General features: G+C 38.5%; 1 protein-coding gene across 1 annotated transcript in view; it reads left to right on the top strand.

Moving 5' to 3' along the window:
• Positions 1-17,807, top strand: part of SLC25A18 (solute carrier family 25 member 18) — a 671,540-nt gene that overhangs the window by 303,551 nt on the left and 350,182 nt on the right. The window contains exon 4 of the mRNA XM_044088188.1: positions 14,783-14,873. Coding sequence (XP_043944123.1) covers positions 14,783-14,873 — 91 coding nt within the window. The remainder of the gene's footprint in view (positions 1-14,782; positions 14,874-17,807) is intronic.

Here is a 17,807-nt window from a genome sequence, read left to right as displayed (position 1 = left end):
CCCTCAGATGGAACTGGCAACTATGCTGAGTTCTGCACTAAAGCTTTATATAAACACCCATATAATTGCATTGACTCAGATGTACCTAATAGGACCAAAACAAGCTCCTCAAGGAAGAGCAAACATGCCTGGTGGACAACTGCCATTAACAGGTTTTATAATAAGAGGAAGAAATTGCTGTCTAAGAGTAAGAGGGAGCAAGCCCTAAACTGGAAACATTCCCTCCTTAGCTTAAACAAGCAAATAAGACTTCATGTAAAGTCCTCCAAAGCAAACTACAAATCCAAATTAGCTTCCTCAACTAAGGACAACCATAAGGCATTCTTAAGTTACATCCATAATCTAAAAGGAAAGGCCCAGATTTCTGAAGAACTGGTTGTTAATGATACCTCATATACTAAGCCTATTGACATAGCTAACCTGTTGGTTGACTGGTTCTATGAAAACTTCACTCTCCTGTTCCCGCCACATGTACCCCATGATATCCCTAGCACCTGTCCCCTACCTTGTATCGCTAAAGAGTAAGTCGTAAACGCCCTCTCTAAGGCCAACAACACAGCATCTCTGGGACCTGATAACATTCCAGACTGCATCCTACATGGGCTGCAACAAGAATCAGCAACACCATTGGGTACTCTTTTCAGTCATAGTCTAAGCATCGGCTTCATCCCAGCTGAATGGAAAATGGCCACTGTTATTCCCTTGCAGAAAGGTGGTGCTTCCACTGACTCCAGCAACTATAGATCTATTAGCCTGTCTAGTCTTATCTGCAAGGCCATGGAGTGAATCATCATGGACTTTATCAACAAATATATAGGTAATCGTCAAACACTTGACCCTTCCCATTTTTTTGTCAAAGGGATTATTTATCATATCTGTTAAACCTGGTGGACTTCTTTGAGACCGTCACCAAGGCCTTGGATGAGGGGAAATCTGTGCATACAGCCTACCTAGACTTAGCCAAGACTTTTGACACTATCCCCCACTCAGGCATCATTGACAAACTCAGCCAGCTAGGTATCAACCCTTCTGTCATTAGATGGGTTGCTAACTGGCTCACTGATAGAACCCATATAGTCAAAATAGGGGAATCCACCTTCAACAGCAGACCTGTAACCAGTGGTGTTCCACAGGGATCAGTTCTAGGACCTCTACTGTTTGGAATCTATTTCTTTGAAGTGCAAGCAAAATCTAAAGGTCGGTGCTTGACAAAGTTTGCTGATGCCTGCAAACTGGGAGTGGTAATAGAATCTTCAAATGATGTCAACATCCTACAAGAGGGTCTTACACAAACAAATGACTGGTGCCAAAGTCATGGCCTTAAACTCCATGCAAAAAATGTATTATCATCCCTTTCGGTAAGAGTGATGTTCCTGCTATAACAACACTCTAAGTAAGCACTCAGTGGTGAGAGACCAGGGCACACAGGTTGACAGCAACCTTACCCATGTCACCACAGTGGTAAGAAGGGCATTCTGTATTGCTCTTCTCATAAATACGGGCATTGCCTCCAGAAAAAAAGAAGTTATAACCTACCTGTACTCTTCCCTCATGAGGCCAATAATTGAGTACAATGCCCCTTTTGGTATGTACTTTTTCAAGCACCTGCAGCAATTGGAGAGACCAGAAAGGCTCCTCCCAAGAAAAATTCAAGGTCTTCAGCATCTGTCCTATGTGGATCGTCTGAAATCACTGTCACTTTATTTTGTTTCATGTAGACTACTCAGAGGCAATCTCTGCCTTGCAGATAAGGCAGTCTCTGACCCTGCTTTATTGGAAAAATGCTGCATATCTGCAAGTCAAATGATACATGGGTTACTCGCTCTAAAGACCTTAACTTGGCATATGACATTAATAGAACCTGCTGGAGGGACAGATTTGTCTCCCAGAGATTACCATGCCTTTGAAACAGACTCTCATTTCATCTCAAACAGAGCACCTCATTGGCCCTCTTTAAATGCAATTTAGATGATTGGATGGGTAGTCATAAATTCACCCCAGGGGTTCCACCTGTGTCCCTCTTGGACAGGGGTAGTAGGTGCTGATCGTGGAAATAAGGGTAAAACTTGGCTAGGCTTGTAAGGGCCCTAGTGCCATTAGCTTAGTAACTTCCTATGATCCTAGGATCCTATGGTATAGTAGTGATAAATGATTGATGACATGGATAGAGTGGTGATAAATGTTTGATAAAGCACATGCAAGATATTGTGGATGCTGTGTAGTCAATTTCTCCAATCGTTTTTCTTTTCTGGAACTTGTGTGTTATAAAAAAATGTTTATACTTGGACCCACGGTGGTGGTGCTGCGGTAGCGTTGTCGCCTCACAGTAAGACGCTGTTCGGTTCGATTCTCAGCAAGAGCGTCTTCTGCGTGGAGACATGCATGAATGGGTGTACCTTCATTGAAGGTTGTGCGTCAGGGCTCGTAACTCGGCATGTAAAAATCAACTGCCAATCATTAGCGGACCGGAGTTCCGCTGTGGCGACCCCTAACCGGGAAAAGCCGAAAGACACAAACAAACAAACTTGGATAAAAAGCAGGTACAAACTGAGTGAGTGTCTTCTGTGCTTGTGTGCAAATTAAACATACATCTGTTTACTCATGTGGTGATATGGGGTACAAGGTGCCAGCATTACTGTGAGAATAATCATATCTTTAGATAAAGCAAACAGACAGATCTTTGAGGGCAGAAGGTAGCTATAGAATTTAAATATTTCTGGTTTCATGTCTTATCGAGATAAGCTATTTCTGCCATTAGTGAAAGTTTTCAGTGAATTTTGTTAGACACAGTATGACAGTATTTGTCAGCAGACTGAGAGGTGCACATAAAGTGGATATTATATGTAATTTATAATTGTAATAAGTTATTAACCACTGGGTTCAAACACTCCTTTGTAGAGCTGAGCTGAGAGCATTGCACGTATGAGTGGCTTATTTAAAGTCACAGTATGTAAGCAGAGTCTATGGGAATCAAACAAATGACATCATAATGAAGCTCACAAGCAGCTTATAGGTTTAACCATAACATCTATGCTATTAGACCAGGCTATTATTTAGAGTTTTATGCATGTTGTCATGTTTTAAAATGTCAATATTTGCATTCAAGGAAATGAAAGCTGGATGAGCAAAAGACTGCAGTTTCTCAACTCAGAGATCATACAGCCTTGGGAATATAATTTTGCCTTTTCCTAGTGAGTGTGACCTTCTAGTTAGTATATATAATTAATGAGCGTGCAGGGTACAGTTGCCCATTTGGGGGTGTGGTGAGTCTTGCCCTCTGCAGAAACGTCGCTACTTTTCTTAGTTTCTTAGCATTCCATCGATCCAGCCTTTGTTTTCAGTTTATGTAACCATTGATAGTTTAATTACTCATGAAGTGAATTATTTACCATCCATTTACATTTTGTTTTTACTTGCTTTTTAGAGGGAAGTACAGTCATCGGCATGTTACGCTGAAGTACAAATGTATGTACATCACAGGAGAACAGGAACAGGCAGACTAATATGTTGTAATTTAACACATTTCCCACTTAACAGAAATGAACAGTATTTATCAGAAGACATTTCTGTTACTGTTGCCAGAGATAAAAATAATTTTTAAAAGCAGCCTTTTCCTCGATATATGCATGCTTACCATTAAAGCAATATGTAAATGAAAATTACTCTAATGAATTCAAGAGCTGATCTACATTTTAAGATGTGTAAAATGTCATTCAAATGTGACTCAGATGCCCATCTGGAGTGCTTATTCCTATATGTGTTTGGTGACACCACTGTGTAATTACTTGTTGTTCCTGGATACCAGGAATCAGTATTACATTGTCAATGGCAAAAGACCAAGTTGGTAGAGTCATGCATGCATTCAAGAGATACATCAATGCAGCAATGGAATATGTGACACAAGCTTGAAATATAATTTCCTCATACAAGATACAGGATACATGACTTCAAAGAAATGACTTGGTACATATGCCATTGTGTACAGGCATGGGGAAAATAACATGGCTTTATGTGCCTGGAACAGGAAATCCAGGAGGAAGTAATAAAATTACTGCACGCAATGCCCTAGATTAGAATTCAGTGAAGAGAAATGTAAACTAATTTGAGTTGTTTGGTATTCAAGTATTGCAGTGTGCTATAAAAATAAAATGCTGCTACCCAGTCAGTATATATTTAGACTAGTAATCTGTAAAAATAAAGGGAAGGTCTACAAGAGGGTAGTGAGACCAGCTATGTTATATGGGTTGGAGACAGTGGCATTGACAAAAAGGCAGGAGTCAGAGCTTGACGTGGCAGAGTTGAAGATGTTAAGATTTGCACTGGGTGTGACAAGGGTGGACAGGATTAGGAATAAGTATATTAGAGGGTCAGCCCAGGTTGGAAGGTTTGGAGACAAAGCCAGAGAGGCAAGATTATGTTGGTTTGGACATGTGCTGAGGAGGGATGCAGAGTATATTGGGAAAAAGATGCTAAGGATAAAGCTGCCAGGTAAGAGGAAAAGAGGAAGGCCTAAGATAAGGTTTATGGATGTGGTGAGAGAGGACATGCAGGTGGTTGGTGTGACAGAGCAAGATGCAGAGGACAGGAAGAAATGGAAATAGATGATCCGCTGTGGCGACCCCTAACGGGAGCAGCCGAAAGAAGAAGAATCTGTAAAAATACATTTTAAAATATAAAACATTCTTATATAATGAAAAATATACTTAAAGAATGTTTATATAACGATGTTACAAGTGCGTTTCCTGTTCTAGATCTCAAAGAGAGCTAGAGAAGCTATGTCAGGAAGAGACTCGAGACTGACTCATGCCAGATGACACATTAAGCAGGCAGCCTTGGTAATTAAGATACTCCTCCTAACATAAGTAGTTATATATCATCGTAATACCTATATGATCTTCAAGGAATACATCTCATTGTTATATAAAGAGGGTGAGAGGGAACAGCGTTGGAAACCTCCTCAGGCAGTTTCTTTTAGCTTCCTGTCTCTGCTAACTGGTCTGCTGGCTGCTAACAACGGTCTAATTAACAAAAGATGAATGACCAGCACACAGTGATACACCAGCTAAGTCCAGCATGAAAAGAGAAATCACTGGAAACCAGGACAGAGTGAGCTAAGTCCTTTAATAGTTCCTTTAATAATATTCCAGGTACAAAGTGTGAACTAAAATCATTGAATGATAAGTAATTTCCCAAGCATGCAAGGTAATACTTGGGTGGAATATTATCTGCCATAAAGTCTCTTGTAAGGCCCTATGGAAGTACAGTATGAAGAGCTCATACAAAATGTTTTTGGTTCGAGTTTGGATTCCAGCATTGGCACATTAGTCCTTATTTGTCTTCAAAGCATAAACTCTGAGGGATTTACTTTTATGGCTCTGTGTGGAATAGCATGATATGACATGAGAGATCTGTGAAGATCTGGTTGCCTAAAGATTTTTTTATCATTTTGGGCAAGCCTCTCAGCAACTCTATTTTGAATGAAACCACAGTAATCACAGAATTGTCGGTATTCGGATGATAGATTTGTTTACCATTGTCTACAGCCAGTCTAATGTGTATTCCATATCTGGTAAACATGTACTTTAACCTTGCTATAACTTGTTGGCTAGTTGTGGTTGGTTCATGCAAGTTGTCCATGTATTGAGAGTAATAGTCTTTTACTACTAAGTAGCTTTTGCCTTCAAATGCAAACAGGTCTGCTTCTGTCTTCTGCCATGGACCTTGTGGTTAAAGAATTGGTAGTAATGGTCCTCTTCTTTGGGATGGCTTATGAATAATACAGAATCAGCATGTTGATGTTGGGTCCCATATAGACATTTTAACTGATTCACAACACTTGCGAGGCCTTGGCATCCTTTTGTGTATTTGCTTTATCTCTTCAGTAAGCTGTGAACAATGTAAAACTATTGTGTCTTGATATAACTGCACCATCATGTTCATACTGTCGTGTTCTAACAGTAACACAACATAGTGTTGTGTTCTAATAGTGTAATATTTATATATCAGATGGTTGGTTTGCGTCCAACTATTAGGCCGTCCATCTCTGGCATATTTGATGACTGTCTGTAACTCATTATCATTTTTGGTAGTTTGTTTTGATTTCTCTTGCCTTTTTGTAATCAGTGGTTAAGATGTCATAATGCTCTGCACATCAGACAGGAACATCTTCAGTATCTCACTACATCTAATTGCTTATTGGATTTCTCGATAACATGTCAGCCATGATAAGTTGCTTTGGCACTGAAATATCTCGGTCACATTAGCAAACTTTGACATCTAGGTGGTAACTTGTTCAAATCACAGGACTTAGTGGAACCATTGGTTTGTGATTTTTCTGGAGGTGGAAAATCTGTAACATCAGTAGTTATCTGGAGCCCTTCTCATACTCCCACACACACCTTCCTTATCTGTCAATATCTCTGTTCAGTATCAGTTAACATTCTAGAGCCATAGGCAACTGGCAGTAACACTTGTTCATCCATTTGGAATTGCTGTGACCTCTTTTGGTTTGATTCTTCTAGCACTTTGGCTGTAACTGGAATATCTAATCTCAGACTTTCCCAAACAGAATTTGTTTTTGTTTAGTTTCAAACCTGAGTTTTTATTGGTTTAGACCTCTGCCTCCAGCCTAGACTCATGTGCCTGTTTGCTAGGAAGAAATGCAAGTACCTTATCCATGACAAAAACAGCACTTTCATGCCACTTCAGCAAACTGCTCATCTCATGTTGAAATACTTCTGGTGCTGACCTATGCCAAATGTCAGTCTATTAATACAGGGCTTTTCAACTGTAATATTGGAGATTGTTAGCTTTTGGCTATCTTTCTCTTGGAGTATCTGCCAAAATCTACTTGAAGGATCTAATGTAGAGAACACATTTTGGCATTGTAATATCTGGTGTTCATAGAGTAAACCTTTCTCGTCTGACTAGATCATTTAGCTTTTTCATATACACACTGATTTGTATGCTGCCATACTTTTTAATGACTAGAACCCTTGGCATACACAATGCAGGGAAAGTTTATCCCAAAGGTTAGGGAAAGACTAGGTTATGAACCTCTCTCTCATTTATGTTTTATTTATATGTTGGTGAAGATTTAGGTCTCTGGTTCTAGTGTTGGTGCAGCCATTGGACTTACAGTGATATTGGAGGTCTAGGACAACTGGGTTTCTAATGGCGCAGTAAATGAGATCTCCCCTAAAAAGTCTATAAGACACTAAATAAATGGACAGAACTTCCTGCATTTCTTGATAGTGCAGGAACTTTAGGCCCATGATCTTTCTGGTTAGGAAATGCTGGAGTCCATTCAATTATCTGATATGTTTAGTGAGATAAATCCTGAAAGGGACATTGTACTTGATAATTTGTCTAATCAATGCTAAGTATAAGGGAGTGACTCCCTTCTTAGACCATGATGATGTTTCTTCAGCAATTTTTCTGTGCTAAATAAAAGGATTTCCTGACAAACACTGTCACATGGTGGTCAAAAGAGAGGAAATTATCAGCCCAGGTTCCTAGGTCCCTGACTACATTTTTGTTTTGTAGTAGTGTGTTGTCTATATAATATGAAGAGGGGGCTGGCTACCAAAAGTGATGATAACAGTTTTCAGCATTTACTTTGAGGACATTTTTAATTCATTTACTTGGAAGAGTTAATTCTGGAGAATTTGTGTGTCAGACAGTGACTTAACACCCCCCACCAATTTAGTGTCATCTGCAGTCTTGCAATCTTTGTTAGGCAGAGATTTTAACTCTGTGCTTGGAAATCTGCGAAGTAAAGGACAAAATGGAGGCAACCCAGCACTAAGTCTTGACTGACACCCACTGGTTATTTTTATACTTTCTGATGAAGCATCTACAACTTGCAAGGTGTGGGGTCTATCCTTCAGCCAGCTTGCTATCCATATTGCCACATACGGGACAATTTTAAAGCAATTAGCTTCTGTACGATACCAACATGGGGAAGGATGTCAAAGGCCTTGGCCAGGTCAAGATACACCATATGTACTACTTGACCAGCATCTACAGCCTCTGAAAACTTTTCAAAGAAATTTATTATATGCAATAGACAGGATCTGCCCCTCATAAAGCCAAATTGTTGGGGAGGTCAAGTCTAATAATATTATTGATATCATAGTTTATGAGGTCTGTTATAACAAGTTCCATGGCTTTGCAGATGAGGCTTGTAAGACTGATCTGTAATTACCTGGGTCAATTGCAAGGTCACTCTTATGGAGGAGGGATCACCACTGCAGTCTACCATCCATGGAGGAAGTATTTTTTCTTCTTGTTTACACTTTCAGTAAAAGATCTTTGGAGGTAATTAAGGGAGTTAAGGGGTTCAGGTATTATGGGGCTTTGGATAGGAGTCTGGGGTGAAGTTGGTACTGAATGTGTTTGCAAGGATATTGGCCACACACACACACACACACACATATATATATATATATATATATATATTGTGTGTGTGTGTGTGTGTGTGTATGTATGTATATATATATATATATATATATATATATATATATATATATATATTTATATATATGGGTCTACTACTTTTGATCGATAGAAAATTTGATCGAACACCAGTATTCATGGCAATTAGGGAGTTGTCCCCCTCCCCAAAGTCGTGCGACCCTGGAGTTGATATATATAGTTAGGGGGTGTGGGGGGCACAGCTTCCCACATTGAGGGTTTGGGGGGCGAAGCCCCCCCACTTATATTCATTTAAAAGAAGAAAATAAAACAAAAAGTACACTATACTAAAAAAAAAAAAAAAAAAAAATACTGTGCCCTCCACCCCCCATAACTATATATATCAACTCCAGGGTTGTACGACTTTGGGGAGGGGGACAACTCTCTGTTAATTGCCATGAATACTGGTTTTCGATCAAATGTGCTGTCGAACAAATGAGTTTCGATCAAATGTGCTGTCGAAAATAGTAGATCCATATATATATATATATATATATATATATATATATATACACACACACATATGTATATATATTGGGTCAGAATAAGAGGTGCCAGTTTGTATATGTTCAGAGCAGTGCAGAATATTGTTTCTTAGCTTTTTAACACAGCTAACAAAGGAATTATAGTTATCTTTGGCTTCAGTAGCCAGCCTAATTTTATGAACTACTTTAGTGGACCTAATAGTGTCTTTTTTTTTTTTTCCCATAAAACATGATATTTATTAAGGCACAGATTCATTAACAAGATATCAGCAAGCAACCACAAGTAGGTAATAATTAGGATCAGTCTCAACATTTTTACCGTAACTTGTCAAAAATAAATTACCTTTGACTTAGACTGTAAATGAAAATAGTCCAATACTTAAACTAACACTTCAAGTCTAACATGAAACTAGGCCATAATTTAAGTTTAGCAGTAAGCCCACAAATTTTACCAACCCAATCCTTTAGGATGTTCTACTAATGCATAAAGAGAAGAAACAGTACAGTAGTTATCACATTTCAAATTCAACATTGGACCATTCCTGGATGAAACCCTGTTTTGGTGTAATGCCAAGCAGCCAGAATTTGACATCCAGATCAGGGGGTAACTGCAGTCTAACTGCTTCTCTAATACTGCTCTTGACTGTATCTGAAATAGAGCAGACCTCTGAGCATTTCCACACCAAATGAAAATAATGTGTGGTCCGGGCTTGACACCGCCAACAACCCTCCATTTGCAACTCTCCCACTCACTCATTTAGGCCGAAGTATACTGTAAACAGTGGCTTAGCTTTGCCTGCGCAAGACCTGATAAGGAAGGTGTGGAGTCTTCATTAATCCAGTTTATAATTCTCTTCCATTCCTCTTGTGAAAAACCCTAAGAAATCTAAGATTTCCATCTTAATCATTGATCTGCAAGTAAAGGCTGATTGAGATCTAATGCCCACATGTATAACTCTTTCAGTCATATACCATGTTCTGTTACAGCAAGCATCATTTTATCTGTTTTCCAGCTCCCTATATCCCAGTTCTTATGTTTCAAATGCCTCAACTGCTTATTAGTCATATTTTTCGACTGTGGGTATTGCCACCAATATATTTTATCAGAGGAATAGTGCGTTGTTAATTCTGTGAAATCCAACATACTTTTTTTCTTCTTGTTCCATACATTCCTAACATAAAGTATATTTGCCATGACTGTTTCTGACCACATCACCGCCTTGCCATAACAACCAGTTATTACATAGGGTGGACTTGATATTATTTTTCATTTTTTGTATTGCTGTTCATCTTGGGAGTTTCTTTGCTGTAGAGTGTACTTATGGTATTGGAACACTGGGCTGGTTTATTTTTGAATTTCTTGTGATACTTGTTCTGATAGGGACTGTTAGCTCTATGCATTTTTCTAAATGGGTGTAGAGTGCCTTAGTGAAGCTTGCTGCTGAGTCAAGGTCAGGAGTGGTGCAGCAATAAATTAATTTTGATATTTCATCATAGAATAGGTTGAGGTTGGCATGTTTCTACTCACGGGTGCCACTTCATGGGTTCATAGGTGTTTACTAGGCTAACAACCTTTTTTAAGTCTAGCCATGCATCCCAAATCTCTGACAAGTTCTGGTACCCGTGATAAGTGTAAGTAGGGGCCTGGGAGATGAACCATTTACAGGCTTCCTGTGTCCATTAGAGACACAGGTGCCAAACCAGGGATGAATTTCATTTTCCCCATCCAATTGTCCATGTTACTCTTGAATTGGGTTAGGGAGGAGCTCTGCTCGACATGGATAGGGAGCCTTTTCCAGAGAAGGGGTGGTCTCTGGGATACATACCTGTCTGTCCATGAGCTCCTGTTTATATTACAGGCAAGGTTTAAGTCTTTGCAGGAGGTCCATCAGAGTGGGATCTGACAATGCCTTGTATGCCAGGCATAGATCTCCCCTCAACAGCCTGTAGGAGACAGAATACAGGGATAGGGCCTTGAGGTGGTCTACATAGGACATGTTACTTATGCCCTATATTCTTTGTGATATCTTGTAAAGTGTTAATGGAAATACTAGACTAAATCCACTTTTTTACATTAATTCCCTGACAAACAATGGTAGTATTGTTTGGCTACAGATATACTAGTCAATTATTTATGTTTTGTGAATTGGTGTCATTAGCACCTTGATCTTACCTTAGAGGCCAGCTTTGCAACTCATATATGTCTCTGATAGTACTACTGTCTTCTTTAGTAGTATGTGTAGTGGCTGTGTATCATAATCACTATCCAGTGTTGCCACCTCTGGGGTGACCCTGATGCTTCTCTAGTCATTACTGTTTGCACTGTATTTTTTCACCTCTGTAGATCCTTCTGTTTTGATTCAGTATCACTCTGTATATCTGTCACTATCTTGATAGCATTATAACTTTCCTGAAACTTGATTAATTTAAATAACTTTGCTGAATACTCAACTTGCTGAAACTACAAAAGCTGTAAACTCAGCTTGCTTACATATAATATGTAATGCTTAAATTTTCTTTTGCATGGGGGTTGGGTGGGCATGTTCCCTGCATCTTCCATTTAACTTTTAACAAGACAAAGCACCACCACCTTCAGCTAAGGTTATTTTCTTTCCAATACATTGTACAGAGCTTTAGTTATTTTGCAGTGGGGATGTGGGCAGTGCAGTGGAACTCACCCCCCCCACATGTCTAGCCTTTGTTTTTTTTTTTATTTTTTTTTCCTGCCATGCTTTTTTGCTGAGTGATGGGTAGCATTTTCATTTGGCAGCACAGTTTGATAAACTGGGCTTCATGCAAGTTGCATTCAATGACATGTCATGAACTATTTCTAATGGAGAGATACTGTGTAAACTGATAACTTTGTGTATATGTGATGGCTTATGTGCACATCACTATAAGTTCTGTTTATTTATCTACTTCCATCAGTGTGAGTTACTCTGTCTTAGCTTGTGATATTTTCAGCTTTATTTTTCCTTATTTCTGTATACCATAATTCTTTGCCATGTTGTGATGGTTTGCAATAACAAAAGTACTAATTATTTCATTCTGGGTGTGTTTACTGCTTGCCTTATTAGCTGCATATTCTGTGCTATCCTGCTGAGCTTATTCACATATTTCACTGCTTTCTTTATTGGCTGTGGCTGTCTTCACTGTGTGATGTCTAATGTCAGAGCTTCCGTAGGCAATAACCTTATTTTCATCATACATGCTACACACTACTCTGTCTCTTAATGATTCAGCCAATTCCCGAACTGAAAATGTTCTGTCAAATTGTATAATTCAGTTACACAACCAAATGTATTGTTCTACAGTTACTGATGGTTTGGGGCTTCCATAATTTTGCAGAATCTTTAGAATCTCATTTAATGATTTGTTTGGGGGGGTTTCTGGTGCTGGTAAATTGCAGAACAACTCACATGTTTTTGATTTCATTGTATTAAGTAATGTAAACATTTTTAGTACCTTCTTTATTGATAACATCATACTAAAGTTATACTTTTTCAGCATGTTGATCAATGTCTTTCGGCTTTTCCTGGTTAGGGATCGCCACAGCGGAACTCCGGTCTGCTAATGATTGGCAGTTGATTTTTACGTGCTGAGTTGCCAGCCCTAATGCACAACCTTTAACAAAGGTACGCCCATTCACGCATGTCTCCACAGAAAACGCTGTAGCTGAAAATCGAATGGGACAACGTCTTGCTGTGAGGTGACAATGCTACCGCAGCACCACCACCGCGGATAGCATATAAAAAAAAGTTACAGTATGCTTCATGTATGAGTGCTTTTCATGCTGTTTAGAAGACTTATTGAGCATAAGTTGATCAATAAGTCTTCTAAACAGCATGAAAGGCACTCATACATGAAGCATACTGTAATGTTTTTTATAATAAAGTCAGTCACCTGTGCTGTTTGCTCTAAAATCTTTTGTCTAAACTGTGTAATAAATAAATGCTTAGTGTCTGGGGAAAAAACTTAATAATGCACTGATAATTAATTTTTACCATGTATGACCTATATATCAGTTGTTATGGTCACCATATGCACACTTGCTGGGGAAAATGGTTATTTAACCTATGCAAACTAAGTAATCCAACTGAGCAGAATAAAAGAGGCACAAACGTTGATGCTGTACTGTTAAGCGCTTTTCGTTTATGATACAACACAAACTTCATCAGAAGCATAATGCAGTTAGATTGCCTCTGTTTATATTGGCTGTTAGTATGCAAATGGAAAAACCAAACTACATGGCTCTCTTTCATAATGCAACTTTATGTTAAAAGAAAATAATATTTAGTAAACCATTCTGTGCAGCTTGTGTTTTATCCCATTCAGCATATTCTAACTGTTCAGCAGTAAGCCTCCTTGAAAATGTCATGGGAGTGCCTTAAAATAAATTATGTATATACAAAATTCACTGTAAATAAATAATTTCCACAGTATGATTATTAACTTCATTAAGATATTCAGTATACACTTTAACATTTTCTGGATTGCAAGACAGACAGAGCCTGTGTTTGTACTCACTGGGCGTAAGGTAGAGAACTAATTCCATATAGGATGTCTGTCTACTGCAGGATGCATATATTTGTGTTCACACTTCGCAATCGGCCCTATGGACAATTTGGAGGATAACCAATTCCCCTAGTCTTATGTCTCTGGAATGTGAGAATAGACTGGAGCACCTTGAAAAAATCCTATGGGAAAGGGGAGGAAGACATATGGATTATAAATAGAATACAACCCAACCTTGAACTGAAATAAAGGACCAAAAACCATTAGGCAGCACTGCTAGGTGATGAACCAACATGCCACTGTAATAATCAGTTTGCCATATTTTAATACCAAAAATACTTTTAATAGCTTGATTCCATAATTCCGATAATTCTCATCTAGTTGCCTTCTATATTCTTGGTAACATGAGGTTTGGCCTGTTGTGCTCTTGTGGTCTTTTCTCTTTTTCTATCATTATGTTTTGTTTTCTGTTTACCTTCAGTCCATTTAGAGTTTTCCTTAAAAACTTGCCTACACATATGAATCAACTTTGTCACCAGTTTTGTTTTGCCTAGTGCATGTGTAATAACATCATTGCATACTACAAAAGCATTTAGTTAAATACCTGCTGAGTTCATGGCTGTAGTTCTTAGTGTTTTAGCCAGTGATGTGATGATAAACTTATTATACTTAAATAAATAAGTTAATTGGGGATACCTCATATCTGCTTACATATAAATAAATGCCTACTATCAGTTATCTTCAGTCAAAGTTTTAACTGACTGTAGGCAACTTAGTGTTTATCTTTTTCGTGATACCTCAGCTCATACCTGTGGAAACAGCTGTTGTTAAGTGTAGCACTTTCACCAGCAGGAAATCTCAGTATCACAAGTATGACTAGCAAAGAAAGTATGGTACATGCTGCAGTAGGAACTGAACTTAAGGCCTCAGAATAGATTAAAAAAACTCTACTTTTTTATTCATTTAGTTCATTACTAATTTATTTATTTATTTTTGCTACAGTATTTGCAGTGTAATTGAAAGAAGAGGGTGTATTTTATAATATAACAATCAGGGCGGAGACTGTGAGAGTCTCCAGCTTAGATTCTTAGATAATTTGACCTACTTTAAAATGTATCTCTGCACATCATTTTCTCTTTACCTGAGATAATCATTTTCAGTATATTACTCTCCTTTGTACTGTTGGTACGTTTCATTTACTGAATTTGTAATTTGTGCTGTCTGTGTTTTGGGATATTTAATAAAACATTGTGATGATAATGCTAAATTTTCATTTTAACATATATTCTTTTTATGTTTTCTGCTAGGAGCTGCAGTAAATCTTACGTTGGTAACTCCAGAAAAAGCTATCAAGCTAGCAGCCAATGACTTGTTTCGGCAAATGCTTTCTAGTGATAGGTAAGTTTTTCTGTTCAACAACTCTCTAAAAATATTCTTTTCTTGAACTGTGATAAATTGACTAATATGACTACAAAGAATTAAATACTATTTTTTGTGTGCGATAAAGCAGCCACTAGAGCTAACATTAGTGGTGTAATGAAATAACCATTTACTAATAAACAAGGTGAAATCACAGTGATCTGGCCTTGAAGTTGGCTGATTTACCCTCTTAGGAAATGTTGCTCTAGTATTAATGTTTAACATACTATGAAAACGGAATTTGGGGTAAGGTTGTAGCCAGGTATATGCTGTATATGCATGAGGAACGTTTATTGTTATTCATGTTGACACATTAATGGCAATTTCAGTGAGTGCCAGTAATGCAAATCCATATACTTGAAAACCATTTTGAGCACTACACAGTTTATTTTGCAGGGGCAATTCCCCCCCCCCCCAAACCACCCTCTTGGAGAAGATTCCCCCCAACTTATATATTCTAATTCCAAGGTGGCACAGCAGTGAAGAATACTGTAAACTCAATTAGTGTTGAAAGTGGTACTGATTATTATTACTGGCAATCACTGAAATTTATTTTGTATACCTGTCCAGCTCACATTTTTCTCTGCATTGGTCTGAAACAAATTGACATACACAAACTAGAAGATGTCTACTGCTATCTAAGTAAGTACCTGGAAAAACAATCTCTACATAGCTCACTCAGAGGTAAGATTATTCATCTGGAAACACAGACTATAGTTGTAGTTACTTATTAACAGCCTTTTAAATGTGAAGTGCATAACAGGCAACATTTGGAGATAGGTGCATGTTTAACTGCAGAGTGTGGTATGGTCAACTATATTAGTCCGAGTGCAAAATGGAAATTTCTGGTTACAACCCTGGTGTGTGGTCATCTGAAGTATTATTATAGAGAAAAGTATTATATTGGTAACCATGCTGCATGCTCACATTTAGGTGTCAGAGGAATACTGTGTTTCCTAAACTTCTACCATTTTGTGTAGAAAATCTGCCAATTGTCTATAAATTCAGCATTTGTCTGTAAATTCAGCATTCTCTTCTCTGGCCCTTCCTTTCTGTGTTGCAGTTACCCCATTAATCTTGTTATTTTAGAAATGTGAATATAGTCTTCACAAAAGCCTTGAGGTGCATAAGGTGCTCAAGTTTATCACAGATCTAGATCCTCCTTCAAGTCAGATATTTCCCACACTATTTCATCTGCACAGTTGTGCATTAGTGAGAGTAGGGAACAGGTGGAGGAGACCCTGTAGAGGTGGAGATATGCTCTAGAGAGAAGAGGAATGAAGGTCAGCAGGACTAAGACAGAATATATGTGTGTGAATGAGAGGGAGGACAGAGGAATGGTGAGGATGTAGGGAGTAGAGGTGATGAAGGTGGATGAGTTTAAATACTTGGGATCAGCAGTTCAGAGTAATGGTGAGTGTGGAAGAGAGGTGAAGAAGAGAGTACAGGCAGGATGGAGAGGGTGGAGAAGAGTGTCAGGAGTGATTTGTGACAGACGAGTACCTGTAAGAGTGAAAGGAAAGGTCTACAAGAGGGTAGTGAGACTAGCTATGTTATATGGGTTGGAGACAGTGGCATTGACAAAAAGGCAGGAGTCAGAGCTTGACGTGGCAGAGGTGAAGATGTTAAGATTTGCACTGGGTGTGACGAGGATGGACAGGATTAGGAATAAGTATATTAGAGGGTCAGCCCAGGTTGGAAGGTTTGGAGACAAAGCCAGAGAGGCAAGATTACGTTGGTTTGGACATGTGCTTAGGAGGTATGCAGAGTATATTGGGAAAAAGATGCTAAGGATGAAGCTGTCAGGTAACAGGAAAAGAGGAAGGCCTAAGATAATGTTTATGGATGTGGTGAGAGAGGACATGCAGGTGGTTGGTGTGAACAGAGCAAGATGCAGAGAACAGGAAGAAATGGAAACAGTTGATCTGCTGTGGCAACCCTTAATGGGAGCAGACGAAAGAAGAAGAAGTTGTGCATTAAGTTACTCCCACTAATGTATAGTTTGGACATTAATATTGTCCTGTATTCTACAGTTCATCTTAGAGTGAGAAAAATTGTTTGTTTTTTTTATGTTTGTTAAATCAGTTGCTTATTAAGAATTTGCTGGTTTACACTTTGTTAGTTAGAATGATGTTGGCTTACATCTGCTTAGCAAGCAATAATGCCTGACAGGGTGTGTGTTAATGTGTAATTAATGCCTGCTCTGGGATGTTATGAGGCCCGATGCCGCAAGCGGAGGGTCTCTACACTCCTGGAAGTGTGCTAATTACACATTAACACACACCCTGGTGGACAGTATTGCGCTCAGAGAATGGGCTCACTGTAAAATTGTTGAATTTTGCTTGCTTATTTTTTTTTAAGTACTATATTATATTTATGTTTTTAATGTAAAATAGTTCCTCTGCCTAATGTTTCAAACTTGCTGTAGTATATGTTAATGGTGTTTGAGGAAGCATTTTACATCAAGCATATATAAAAAATAATATAGTGCATACAAAATAATAAGCAAGTAAAACAGCAATTTTACATAGAGCCCATTTCTCTCTCTCATACACAAATATACAGTCTCTTCTGCTTTTACACGCATGTATATATACACACACAGAGTCTCCACTGCTTTCATACAGGCATTCACTCACACAAGATCACCCTCACTCTCTCTCTCAGTCTCTCTCACACACACACACAGTCTCCTCTTCTTTCATACAGGCATTCAGCCACACAACATCGGTCTTGCTTTCTCTCTCATTCTCTCAATCTCTCTCTCTCTCTCTCTCACACACACACACACACACACACACACACACACACACACACACACACACGCAAACAGTCTCTCTTTCTCTGTCTTTTTTTTTTTTTACTTAGTGAGCATAAAAATAATGGTGGCCGTTAGTTTTTTTTGCAGTCCGA

Source organism: Protopterus annectens, chromosome 11.part0 (genome assembly GCF_019279795.1).
Source record: "Protopterus annectens isolate FY-2018-M chromosome 11.part0, PAN1.0, whole genome shotgun sequence".
Taxonomy (NCBI): domain Eukaryota; kingdom Metazoa; phylum Chordata; order Ceratodontiformes; family Protopteridae; genus Protopterus; species Protopterus annectens.
The sequence above is the reverse complement of the archived record's forward strand: the minus strand, read 5'-3'. Positions and strand labels throughout refer to the sequence as shown.